The sequence below is a fragment of the Perca flavescens genome, chromosome 1, assembly GCF_004354835.1.
Source record: "Perca flavescens isolate YP-PL-M2 chromosome 1, PFLA_1.0, whole genome shotgun sequence".
NCBI lineage: Eukaryota > Metazoa > Chordata > Actinopteri > Perciformes > Percidae > Perca > Perca flavescens.
The window spans coordinates 29354624-29367993 of NC_041331.1; the positions used below are offsets into that span (position 1 = coordinate 29354624).

Below are 13370 nucleotides of genomic sequence, written 5' to 3' on the forward strand. Positions count from 1 at the left end.
TGATCTTATTTTACCATGTGGGCTGAGAGGTGCACTGTGTTTATGTGGCTCCTACGAGGGAAGAGAGAGATATCTTTTATCTGTTTGTGCTTGTTAGCACAGATGAATCCTCGTCTGAAGTGTGATTCTACACTGACTGCGCTTCCTGTTAAACACCACCATGGGGTTACGAATCACACAGTAATCCCAAAACACTCCAAACCCCACTGCACTCTGAGATAGAGCATTCACAGAATAAAAGGAAGACTGTTAGTGAGTTAAGCCATACATTCATTTACAGACCCATTAGCTGTGAACAGTGATGTGATCATAAATAAAAATAGGTAAAACAATGAACACAAGTCAGTGACAAGAAAGAATATTTAAGTATTTCTTTTTCATTTATGTCTGTCAAATGACAGCAAATGTACAGCATAGTATATTCATGTTTGAGCTTGCAATATTAATTAATTAACCTCCACCGCATTACTGGGCTGCTAGATAACATCAATAACAGTACTTTTCTACAAAAGAGAAAATTTGGTACACAGTATTAGCTATAAATTATTTAATGGTCCAGGAGCAAAGAGACCAAGGCAACCAGAACAAGGTCATGTTATACTGAACACACTCACTTAAAGTCATTAGTGTTGTATATAAAAAATGAAAGCATAAAAGCCTAGTGGTAACTAATATACTGCCCTGTAAAAAAGCACAAAGGCAAATAACATTCTAAGAGCTCTTACTATGTTGCTGTTTATATGCACATTTCTCAGTGTCACACACACACACACACACACACACAATACAGCACATTAACAGGCTTTCCTTTGGTTGCATCATCAAATGTCCATAGGCCGTTTAGGAGAGTTGGTTCAGTAAATTTAGTCAGTGAGTGTTTGTGTTAAAATCTTTCTCAGATGAAGGTAATTGTACGTGTGTAAAATTAAAAGTGTGTCCATAGATGAGGGTGTGAGATAAACTGAGATGCCACCCAAATACAGTAAATATGTAACCTTGGTAACCTGGAAAACCTAGGAGACTAAGGCTTAATGTCAGTTCAAGAGGTCCATAGAACTTCATACACAAACTCTCTTTCTCTCTCTTTCTCTCTCTCTCTCTCTCCATCTCTCAAACACACCACACACACTCACACATAGATTAAGTGCTACTCCCTCTCCTGACCCCAATAAAAGAGCCCTTCAGTAAGAGCCTGGGGGGAAGGATTTTAGCGTTGCACGCTTTACCAGGCGTAACTCATAAAGACTTCCCCCTCTGAGAGCCCATTTCCTCCTCATGTCTAAAGAGTGTGAAAGGTAATAGGTGTGTGTGTGTGTGTGTGTGTGTGTGTGTGTGTGTGTGTGTGTGTGTGTGTGTGTGTGTGTGTGTGTGTGTGTTTTCAAACCGATGCATCAGCACAATTATGCCACCTCTTAGGAGATGGCATTTCTTGGTCTGGCTATGAAAATTGCCTTTGGTCTCCAGCAACAAAAAATCCCACTGGTGAATCAATACATCAATACTATGACAAACATGCAGGGAGAACACAAAGCTAATGGACTTTTTGTTCTTCTATAATAAAGAACATAGGAAGAGAGAGAAAAAGTTAGTGGTGTTTATTTCAGAAAAGAGAGATGAAGGTAACTAGCAAGAGAAATAGGTCACTATAGCTCTCCAGATATTAACACAACACTAACAGTGTGTCCACCTCTGCTAATCGCTGATACCTTCATCCCTCTCGTTCTCTCTGCCCTCTGCTCGCTCTGCCTCCCACTTCCACAACACCTATACAACTTTCCTTTCGTCATTCTCTCTTTATGTTTGAGAAACATTGCAATGCTCGATAGCACAGCCCACCCACTCCATTTCCACTGCTCCCTCCATCCTCTCTTTGTCTCATCTCCCTCCTCGCCCTGTCTTGCCTCTCTCCCTTCCCTTCAGAACAAATGACAAGACAAATCACAGCCTTTTCCTATTATCCGTTCTATACTTTCTTCTCTTCTCTCACACTTCATGCTGCCGCGAATACTGATGCAAGGTGGTGGTGAGCTGCAGAAACGAAGACCTATAGAAAAAAAACAAGTCTCTGTGTGAATCTTTCTCTTCCAGTTGATTTGCAGAATAATTGATATATGTGTTCTGCTGTGTGTCTAAGCATGTATGATTACTATGTTCAACATACAAAAGTGTAGGCTGTGTATCTTTTAAACGACCACTGTGTCTGACATACAGGTCCGCTGATCATACCTGGAACAGCTTGGGGGTTCATTTCCATGCTAAAGGGTACATGCTATGACAGATGTTGAGGCAAGGAGTCATGTTTTTTTTTCTTTTCTTGTGAAAATCTGACCCCTAATACTGTACACTCTCTTGGATAGACAGCTTCCTGTTCCTCCACTTTATACACCACACTCAGACACAATGAAGTCTTTGAGTTAATTTAAGTAAAGGAATTCAGCTAAACAGCAACAAACAAGCCTGAGCTGGGAGAAGATTGTCCGATAGTCCCTCACAGCAGTGCTTCATTATTATTGGCTGGAAAATCAATAAGAGACTGAAACTGAGCTCTAATTGGTTCCCAAAGACTGCAGAAACACACATTCCTGTAAACACATGTACAGAGAGATAGATTCAAACATCATATGGGAATAGCAAGTTTAGGCTTCAGATCAATTCTAATATTACCAAATGTATTCATTCCAGCTCAGCTCACAGTATTGTCAGTTGGAAGTACTGCAGGGATCTTACAACTCTGAGGTCTAAATTTGTGTGTAGTTCAACAACGATGAGCCACTACATTATATAACCTAAAAGACCTCTTTTATACCAGAAATGGTGAAAAAACAAAGCAAGGTAATTTTGAATAACATGTCTTCGGAATGTCACTTGCATATTTTGTTTCAAGTGACTGACATTTTCTACGCCCTCACTCAGTGTATAACATGAGAGGATGAGGCTGCTGACATTATTGTTAATTCCTCAGTCTCGCAAAGCCAGACCTATCTCCACAGCACTGCGGAGGAACATTCCTGGATAGGAGAATAAGTAGCGAGTGTGGCTCTGCAAAATGGTCTTGGAAAGGAACTTGTTTAGGTGGAACATTTGCACCCCGCAAAAAAAAAAAAACACCACATAAAATATTAAATGAAGTTAACTGTTCACACAATACAGTAACGTGAGCTCGTTAAATTAGCTGGATACATGGTTAAACGTAATATGCTCTTACCAGTATATCGCCGTGTGTATTTTGTCCATAGCAAATCCCCACCAAAAGGTCCCAAAACATCCCAGTTAGAAAGTATATGCCGTAAACATATTTTTTTGTAAATCTTTACAGTCATTCCCTGAATAAACCAAGCAGGCCTGCCTGGTTGCACGATCCAAATTGTTCTTACAAACTTGCCATTTTCAGCCTGTAACGTTGCTCAGAGGTTCCGGTTAATGTTGCTCGATGCAACTGGGTTTTAAAGTTAACTCAAAGACAGCGGAAAGGGAGGGATATCCAGCGGGATATCCGGCGGCATTGGAACTATCCCGTAAATAAACGGCGTCGAGATAGACTATTAATTCCATAAAAAGACCAAAGCCTGATAAAGCTTATTTCTCTGTAACAGCCATCTATTGTTGTCCAAACATGATTAAAAATACAGTATATAAGCCACACGCTTGCACTGAATGAGGTGTTCTTTTGTTATGAAGAACATGGGCACTGTAGTATATTTTGAGTCAATCCCAAATGCATTCTTCTTGATAAATACATAATTATTCGCACCAATTCAAGGATTTTTTACTTCTGTTTAAGTAACATTTGCTAAACCTACAGTGCCCCACTTATTTAGAAAAATTACTGGGCCTTTTTTTTAAATGAAAATGGCTTGTGTGTGTGTGTGTTTGACAGCCATGCATGCATGCTCCAGTCCTATTGACTAATACTGACAGCATTAATATTTCAGCTACAAGGTGGAACAAAGTGGCTACTGGATTCCCATAACAGACTCACTCACTCATTTAGATACTAGACACACAGACACAGAGATAGCATGAAGACACACAAATGCCCGTGGAAAATGCACTTGCACATGCTCACTCATGACACAGACACACACAGCTTGTGGCCTGAGAGGGATCGTAGCTGCTATTAAAAATTGATTAGCTGTCATGGTACAATTTCCCCCCAAGGTCAAGTCGCAATCTGTAAGTGTGCATGTGTGTGTTGGCTGCAGAGATGAAAGAGGCGGGGGGAAAAACTCCCACAGCCCTTCATTGTCATTCAGATATGGAGAAGAGCGAAGAGGGTGGGGATAAAGGGATGGTAAGGAAAAAGATAAGATCCATTCACTAAAAAAGAGAGATGAAGTGAAGATGGTTGCAAAGGAGAGAAGAGGAGACAAGAGAAGAGAGAGCTCTATTAGCTTTTATAATATTTTGACAATATTTCTCATCCCTCTTTAGATATTTAACTGTGTTTATGTATTTATTTGATAGGGACAGATACAGTATGCATAGACAAAACTGAAAACTATTCAATGCAAGAAGTGTTTATAGCGGATGCTAGTTTGCAACAGGCTTTTATGAAACTAAGAGATCAGAACAGTGAGGGTAAAAATAAAATATATTTGATACAGCAAGATACAATAATGCACACGTTAAAAACATTACATTTAAAAACTAGACATACCTACAGGATTGTTGCTAAATTACAGGATTTGGTAGCTCTCTTAGAAGTGGTGAAGTTTGCAGCAAATTTGAAGTCATGAGGTAGAAAGTTCATGGACTTTGTTCCTTTCACAGAAAAAGCTGTTTGAGCAAAAAATGTTTGACAGAATGGGACCTTACAATTGCCACTTGAAGTGACTCTGGTGAATCTGCTCAAGCTCTGTAATCTCTTGTAGATCAGATATTAGACAGAACTGTGGGTGAAGTGCAGCAGACAACTTAAAGAAGAATATGTAAGCCCCGGGGCAACTGTGACATGGCTCATGTATTTGTGATCCAGCCAGGAATAAGACTCTGTGAGGCTGTACTCAGCTCTGAGCTTTGAACTAAATGCTGACGTCAGCATGCCAACATGCCCTTGCCTTGGTGTCTGGTGCATACAATAAACATATTAAAAGGAAATAAAAAATAAAGCAAAGTACCGCAACAGTCAAGAACATAAATACAGAATATTAGACACTATTAAAATACTAGATACTATAACCAAAATATGTACAAAATACCAAATATGGACTATAACTGTCTTAAAATTGGAAGGTGTACCATTGTTGTGCAGAATTGGCAAAGATTTATTAGCAAGGAATGTGCAAAAGTTTACAGTAGGATAACGACAATATTAACAAGCTGTGTAACCCGTAATATTGACCATGCTTACCATCTTAGTTTAACGTGTTAGCATGCTAATATTTGCTAATTAGCACTAAGCCTGTGTCGTTCGTTTTGCAGGTATTAGGTCATAAACCAAAGTACTGGACAAATTTGACCTGATGATAGCGCTAGATGTAATAAGAGAATTACTAAAGTTACTACAAATAATCCTGAGGGGAACATGAATGTCTGTACCAAATGTCATGATAATAAATCAGGCAGTTGTTGAGATAATGGATTTGAGATTAAGATTCAGTCTGAAATGATTATAACTCCATAATTTAGCAGTCATACACGCATTAGTCTATCTAAACTGCTGCTGAATGACACTCACTGTTTGGATTGGGAACTTTGACAAAGCCCATAACTGATAAAGATGCATAGAAAGCAATCATAAAATAAGATGCCTGTCTTAATTACAGATGAAGATTGGTTTTATTCACTCCATGACATCCTCAGTATTTTTCATATCTTTAGTTTTCTAGTGACAGCTTAAAAGTCTCTGCTGCATTTCTGTGTAACTCTGCAGTTGATTTTCTACGTGATAATACATACACATAATTTCCTCAACTGATATAAATCTCCCACAGCAGTCAGGGTTCTGAATGGAAGGATCCCAGCTGGCTGATTTGATTAAAGTGAAACGGAGCTTACCAACAAAATGTAGAGAAGCACCGTACACAGAGGGAGTTTGAGATACAGACGCCAGCCAGAGACGTCCACTGAAGGATTCTATTTAATTTGACATCCTTAGATGGAACTAAGGCTAAACTCTCTCTTTGTAACACACACACACACACACACACACACACACACACACACACACACACACACACACACACACACACACACACACACACACACACACACACACACACACACAGCACACAGCAGTATATCCTGTGCAGGTTGATTTCCCCTGGCTTTAAATCTGATGTCTCAATCTGTTTTCTGCCATATTAACATCGGGGACAACACTAACGCCCCATCAGACTCGAGACAAGCCCATGTATTCTGCAGGATGTATCGTACACACTTCCACCAGGGACTTTGCCATTCCTGACATCTTTCATTGTACACTATAAGCCTATGAATTTGTGAGCATGCAAGCCTATGTGCATGTATGAATGTGTGCAAATGCCATTTCAGCAAGGAGCCGACCCCCACTGCAGGTGACATTTTACTGGAGAAATGTCACCACAGCCATTTTCTTCCCATATGTTTATGTGTGTGTGTGTGTGTGTGTGTGTGTGTGTGTGTGTGTGTGTGTGTGTGTGTGTGTGTGTGTGTGTGTGTGTGTGTTTTGATTAAGTCTTGGCAAGCTTCAACTGATTTCACAGGAGAGCCCTGTTATTTTCCACATAGCAGAATATTTTCCTGCCTTGGTACCATGTCCTGTCCTTCTTTTATTCCCCATTTCTTTCCAGACCACAGCAATGATGGCGTATCATCAAACATGTCCATAAAACTGGTTAAACAGGGAATTTAAAAAAAGGTGGCATTCAGAAAATCAAGAAGTTAAAGCCACGAGACGGTTAGTTAGCTTAGCACAAAGATTGGAATCAAGGTGAAACCGCTAGCCTGGCTCTGTCCAAAGGTAACTAAATCCCTAAAAACAAGTTGTCGGTATGTAGCTATAACGACTGGACACCTTAATCCAAAGTCCACCATAACATAGATTACACCAGAAGGATTACTGTGAGATGTCCAAGGAAAGGCGTGTGTCTGACAGTTGTAATTAAACAGTAGTAGCAGCAGGCATTTGTACACAGCACGCCCAGCTAGACAAGCTAATCACTGCTATCACGAGATCACAGAAGATCATGGTGGGATGAAAAAGAAGGCAGAAAGAGAGATAGACAGACGGTGAAGACAGTTTGTGTGTATGTGGTCCATAATGTATACTGTATATAGTGTTTTAGTGTAGGGCTGTATAATGTCAGTATAATTTGGCTGCTGTGTGTGTGAGTGCGCTTGTAAATATGTGAGTGTGAATCCGTCTCCCTGACAACTGAGAGGACATCTGTCACCTCCATATGGAGAGAAATGGGGATAAAGACTCAAAGGAGGGACACATGAAAAAACACAACACATATAATAATCAGTTGCACAAAAAGAAAGATAAAATATCTATCAGCTATATGATTGAGGGATTTCTAGACTAGAAATAGAAAATGCTTCTCATGTGAAACATTTCTACCATGACTGCTTTATCTTTGCAGCTTTACAGAAAGATTTTACTGCAAATCAATTGGAAATAACTTATTTTGAATATTATCTGAAATATGTTTTACTTGATAGGAGCAGGGGATAATGACAGAAAATATGCGAAACAAGTAGCAAAGATCATGAGTCAGACATAAACCACAACATTGTGACTGTGTGGAATTTAGAACAAAAGGTAACTTCATGCAGCTGGTAAAAGTGGGGCTAATTTCAATGTATTTTTAATGTATATATTTTAATATATTACTTAATATACTGCTGAGTAGCTTGTGAATTTCCCCCTGGTAATAAAGTCTCATGAATATAATAATATAATATATTTGTTGATTATATTTTATATTCTTAATCAAAATCTGGAAAGTAACATGTAACTAAATAATCAAATACATTTAGTGGAGTAAAACGTATGATATTTGCCTCTGACTTCTAGTGGGTAGAAGAATAAAGTAGCAGAAAGTGGAAATACAAAATCATACTTTTACACATTACTTGAGTAAATGTCCCAGGACACCCCAGTGGCCGAATGGTAACCGCACATGCCACATAACTGCAACTCCCTGGTTGTTTCAAGCTTTTGTTGCATGTCACGCCCCTCTCTCTCCCCTTGTTTCTGTCTACATCTTCACTATTGACTGTCCAATGTCGTCACACATGCATGCAACTACATAGAGACAGGTAGACAGACAAGAGCTCACAGACAATATGCACACCCAGTTTCATACTCACACCTACTGTATGTGGACATAAAAACAGGAGGACATGTGTGGGGTCCCTTTGGACATGGCTGTTTGATGTCTGTTTGATTTTGTCCTCCATAGTCATTCTTTTTCTAGCAGTGAGGACACACACACACACACACACACACACACACACACACACACACACAGTATCAGTGAGCCCCTCACTCAAACTGTGGAGGAGGGGGCACTAAAAACTCATTACATGGACGATCAATATTGCACACATTTGAGAAGCATGAAACCCCCCCACATCCACAACACACACACACGTTTCATCAACCGTTGGCAACGGTGACAGATGACTTTTGTCAGCCTGAGATGTGTTACCGTGGTAACCATTAGGCTGCATTCCGATATGGTATAGGGGTAACACACACACACACACACACACACACACATACACACCAGTACATTTAGATAAACTGGCCAAGGTAATGATAAAATATTACAGTTCAATATTTTTTAACTTTCCAATGCATAAAACCAAATCACCAAATGCTGTCATTAAAACGTGTGCTGCTTATAGATATTTTTTAAATAAAATTAATAATTAATATCAACACTTTTTTTGTCATAGCACCAGTGCCTCCATACTCAAGAAAATTGACAACATAAAAAAAACCTTTTTTTGAATTAAGGTGCTATGACACAGGTAGGCCTACGTCTTGAGGCATGTGCTAAAATTATGATCTATCATAACAAACTTTTTAACTGAGACAAGACGCTTGCTGAACAGTTGAAACTGTGTCACAAGTGATTTGTCTGAGTAACTTCTAGCCAGTCGAAAAACAACAACAATTCAGGCATCCAACATCCATGCCAACAGCTAGTCTCAAACATTAAACACACAACTCTCAGTCAACTTACAACAAACTCAACATGAAACAAACTAAATTACGCCAACTACAAAAGATAGAGATAAAAGTGAATGAATATTAATTCGTCATTATGAACAAACCAGCACATACATACTCCACTTTCTGAAAAAGTAAGGCATAACTGTATTTTGGACAGTCTTAAATGCTTATCTGCATAAATAAAAAAAAAATACTAATGATATGTTAAGGTAGACATTAAGGTAGTATTTTTCCATTACCTTTCCGAGCCCAGGGGTATCTTTGATTTTGTTGGCTGCACGGAGGAGGCAGGGTGGAGCCGGGGGAGGGGCCATCAACAGGGCGGAGCTAAAATTGGTGGGGAACAGAGGGGGGTCACATGAAGGTGATGATGATGTCACTGGGGCCGTGACTGCAGCGGTCTTCTGCTTCTTCTTCTTGGATGCTAAGTTTAACTTTTGTGCAGCTCTGAGAGAGGAAAGCAGAGAGAAAGAGAAAAGGAGTGAAGCCATTCCATCAATCATCATCATCAAAACTATATACCACACTTAAATACTGTAAAAACAATATCGTAAACACTAAATAGTTTAAATGGAGAAACATAAGGCGATGAGGAAGGATAGTGGCACATGTGCATGCACACATGGGTCTATAATTACATCCTTATAGTTTGCCACAGTACAACCATGGCAAATATGCTAATTGCAGAATAGAGCTTGATTACACACACACACACACACACGCTGCTGTTTACATATGTAGCAACATCTGGATGGGGAGTGGTTAATTTGCTTTCTTGCTGCTCAATTCCCTGCAGCATTCAGCGCAAAGGGAGCACACAGATATATATATATATATATATATATATATATATATATATATATATATATATATATATATATATATATATATATATATACTCCATTTATTCTGCACTCATGTTCTCCTTGTTTGCTCTCTCTCTATTCAACATCAACTTCTTAACTTCTAAATCTCACCTCTTTCTCCTCTCCTCGCTCTCTCATTTCTTCAACGCAGAAGGTTCTTCCTGTCTGACTCTCTCAGCACCACGGCACTTCACATCATCTTTACTGTCTAACTGTCTTAGTTACTTTTAAATTGAAGAATTTCCAACAAAACAAATATGGGTTTATAAAATACAGTCTTGTGACACTTTGGTGGGGCCCACCTGTAGGTTGGAAACCACTGGACTATAGCTAACTGTATATAAAGTAATTAAACCTAGCTCCACCTCGAAAAGCTACAACAGTGAAATGCTACTTATACATTAATGCATCAGTATTAACCAGAACCTCAGAAAGTGCGCCAATTTGACATAGCAGCCATACAGTGGAATTACAACTACCGGGTCCATGTGTGTGACCATTAATCTCTCTGTTAAAAAAGGCAACAGGTCCTGTGCATAAAGGCCTTGTATAGGCTGAGTAGTTAATCATATATAGATAATAAGGTGTATAGATGTATAGTTAATAATACATGCTTTTCATTTGATAAAAGCATCAGTATAATACACACTGACCATGGCTGTGCAGAAAGACAATAATGGGTTAAGTGAGAGTGATCATAAGGAAACCCAGGGGCAGTAAATCTGCAGGCAGTAATTCATCTAACGTGATTTATTGTTATTAGTAAAAAACTATTTGAATGTGTCGATGTAATTCCTTTTCTGCAATTTATGAAGCCACAATTCAAACAAGCAGATGGGCTGACAAACTGAGTTACACACAGCAGCAGTATTAACGATATGATGAAATAAAAGACCTCTAAAACTGCTCTGGCAGGGATTCCTGCTCTGTTCTGCTTTAATCTATCATCACATATATTTCTATGATTATAAAAAGAGGAAGAGAAAGAGTGAGAGCATGAGAGAGAGAGAGAGAGAGAGAGAGAGAGAGAGAGAGAGAGAGAGAGAGAGAGAGAGAGAAGACCTTGCGCCCTGACGCACTCTCTGTCAAAGAGCTGTATTCTCACACCATTGGCTTTCAATTAACTGCAGCAGGTTACAGAAATGAGAGCGAGAGAGAGATAGAAAGATAGTGAGAGAGATAGAAGGGAGGGAGAGAAGAGAGATGTGGATTCATTGATCCGGAGAACGACGAAGCGTTTCACCATTTGACTAGCTCTCCCAGGAGATTTGTGTGTGAATCTGTATGTGTATGTGTGTGTTTGTGACTATGGATGTGTGTGTGTGAGTACATATAACCTGCAGTATGAAACAAAGCTCCACAAAAAGACCACTAATTGGTTTTTCATTGTGTGCAAGCTACGCTTCCACACATATTGCAGCAAATGTGATCAAAAGCAATTAGGGGTTTTCTTATTGTATTGCACTTCAATGCTAAAAAACCTTCCATGGAGCATGAAGATGCATGTGCAGTAGATTATTAAAAAACTGTATCTTAATGGTATTACAAATTGTGGCTTCATTTTCACTATGAAAAAGCTCAAGAGAATCTTCTTTAAGAAAGATGTGCTTGAATTAAAATCTACATTTGATTTCTACGTAACAATAGAAAGCACAACAGGCTGCTGTGACTGCTGCAGTGCTGATGCTTGTAAGATGAGACATGACTTTGATGGATTAATGCACTTGCTCCCAGGGCAAAACATGTATTAGCTTTTTTTGTGCAATTGTTTTTATAATACATCCTTCAAATCCACCAGCCACATCAATTTCATTTCATGTGCGTCTATTCATATGTGTGTATATGTACTATTACCCTCTCACCCTGACTGGTTTAATCTATGGCACAATTCAAGCATGGTACACACACACACACACACACACACACACACACACACACACACACGCCACCTAATTGGTAGCGTTTAATGACAAGTGGACTGGGATTTGGCCAAGTGGATCTATTCCAAATCTAACCCTAAAGTGAAGGGCACTTGTTTTCCATCCATCTACTCCATCTCTCTATCCATTAGCTCTTCCTCTGTCACCCCCATCCTTTTATTTGCCCCTTCCCTTCCTCCATTACATTTATTCATTCCGCCACTCTACTCTATCCTTCACTTCCCTCCTATTCTTTAAATTTTAAATCCCTCTCACTCGACAATCATCCCCTTATCTTTTACTCTATTTTGTTCCTCTCCCCCTCATTATTTTGGTCCTTTCATCCTTTGCCTTTTTCTGTGCCTATATATCCACCCATCCATCTCACCATCCTATCAGCCTTCCTTACATGTATTGATCCCTTCATCCATCCTTGCCTCTCTGCCCCTCAGTCCCTTCATGTGTCTCTGTCTTGTTAAGAAGCAGCACAGGTCACGAATAGTAGTGATGGCCAAATGAATCTTCGTGAACCATTGTCTTTATTTTCTGAGCTCACTAGATGGCGCTTTCTGTTCAAAGAAAAAAAGTTAAAGGAATGGCAATTCAGTGTGTTTTCAGCCCTTTGTTGAAGAGAGAGCCCCATCTAGTGGGCTCAGAAAAAAGAGAAAATGGTTCACAAAGCTTCATTTCAAAGCCATCACTAACAAATAGTCCAGCTACTAACATGCTGTTGCTTTGTTTTCCTCTTCCTTCCACACAACTACAAAGACTTTCACTTGACACATACAAACACTCACTTGAAACACACACACACACACACACACACACAGCTGATTTATGACTGGTGTCTCTGGGCAGTGTTGTTGGCTCAGTAGCTAATTACATTCTATTAACAGGCCGTCAGTGGAGGCAGATATAGGTAGAGAAAGAGTGTGTGTGTGTGTGTGTGTGTGTGTGTGTGTGTGTGTGTGTGTGTGTGTGTGTGACATTGTGAGGGGTCAGCCAGTGGCTTTCCTGACACTATACTATCTATGGACATGTGACCTGCTCCCTATTAAGACACCACCTTACATGCTGTAAGCCTGAGCACTAAACTGTGTTAAAAAATGGAGTTAAGATGGCCACATGATACCTCTGTCTCATGTGCACTCTAACATTCATATCACATGTTGGTCTGTGCTACTGTAGATAACTGAGCGGGTTACTATAATATATCTGAACCATGTGAAATTTGTGTTTCATTACAGCAGCATGCCCTACACCCTTTGTCAGATATGTTTAACAATTCGTAACAAAACAAAATAATTTCAGAATCTAATGTTTTTGAGCTGGAGGTACTTTTAAGAGTTAAACATATTGAACGGATAGAATAGTTAAATTCACTCTCTCTTGCTGCCCCTCCCAGTACCTCTAATATTA

At 39.4% G+C, this 13370-nt stretch overlaps 1 protein-coding gene across 1 annotated transcript in view; it reads right to left on the bottom strand.

The window, feature by feature from the left end:
• Window positions 1-13370, bottom strand: part of kif26ba (kinesin family member 26Ba) — an 87507-nt gene that overhangs the window by 33118 nt on the left and 41019 nt on the right. Inside the window, 1 exon segment of the mRNA XM_028574472.1 lies at window positions 9406-9613. Within this exon segment, the coding sequence (XP_028430273.1) occupies window positions 9406-9613 (208 nt within the window).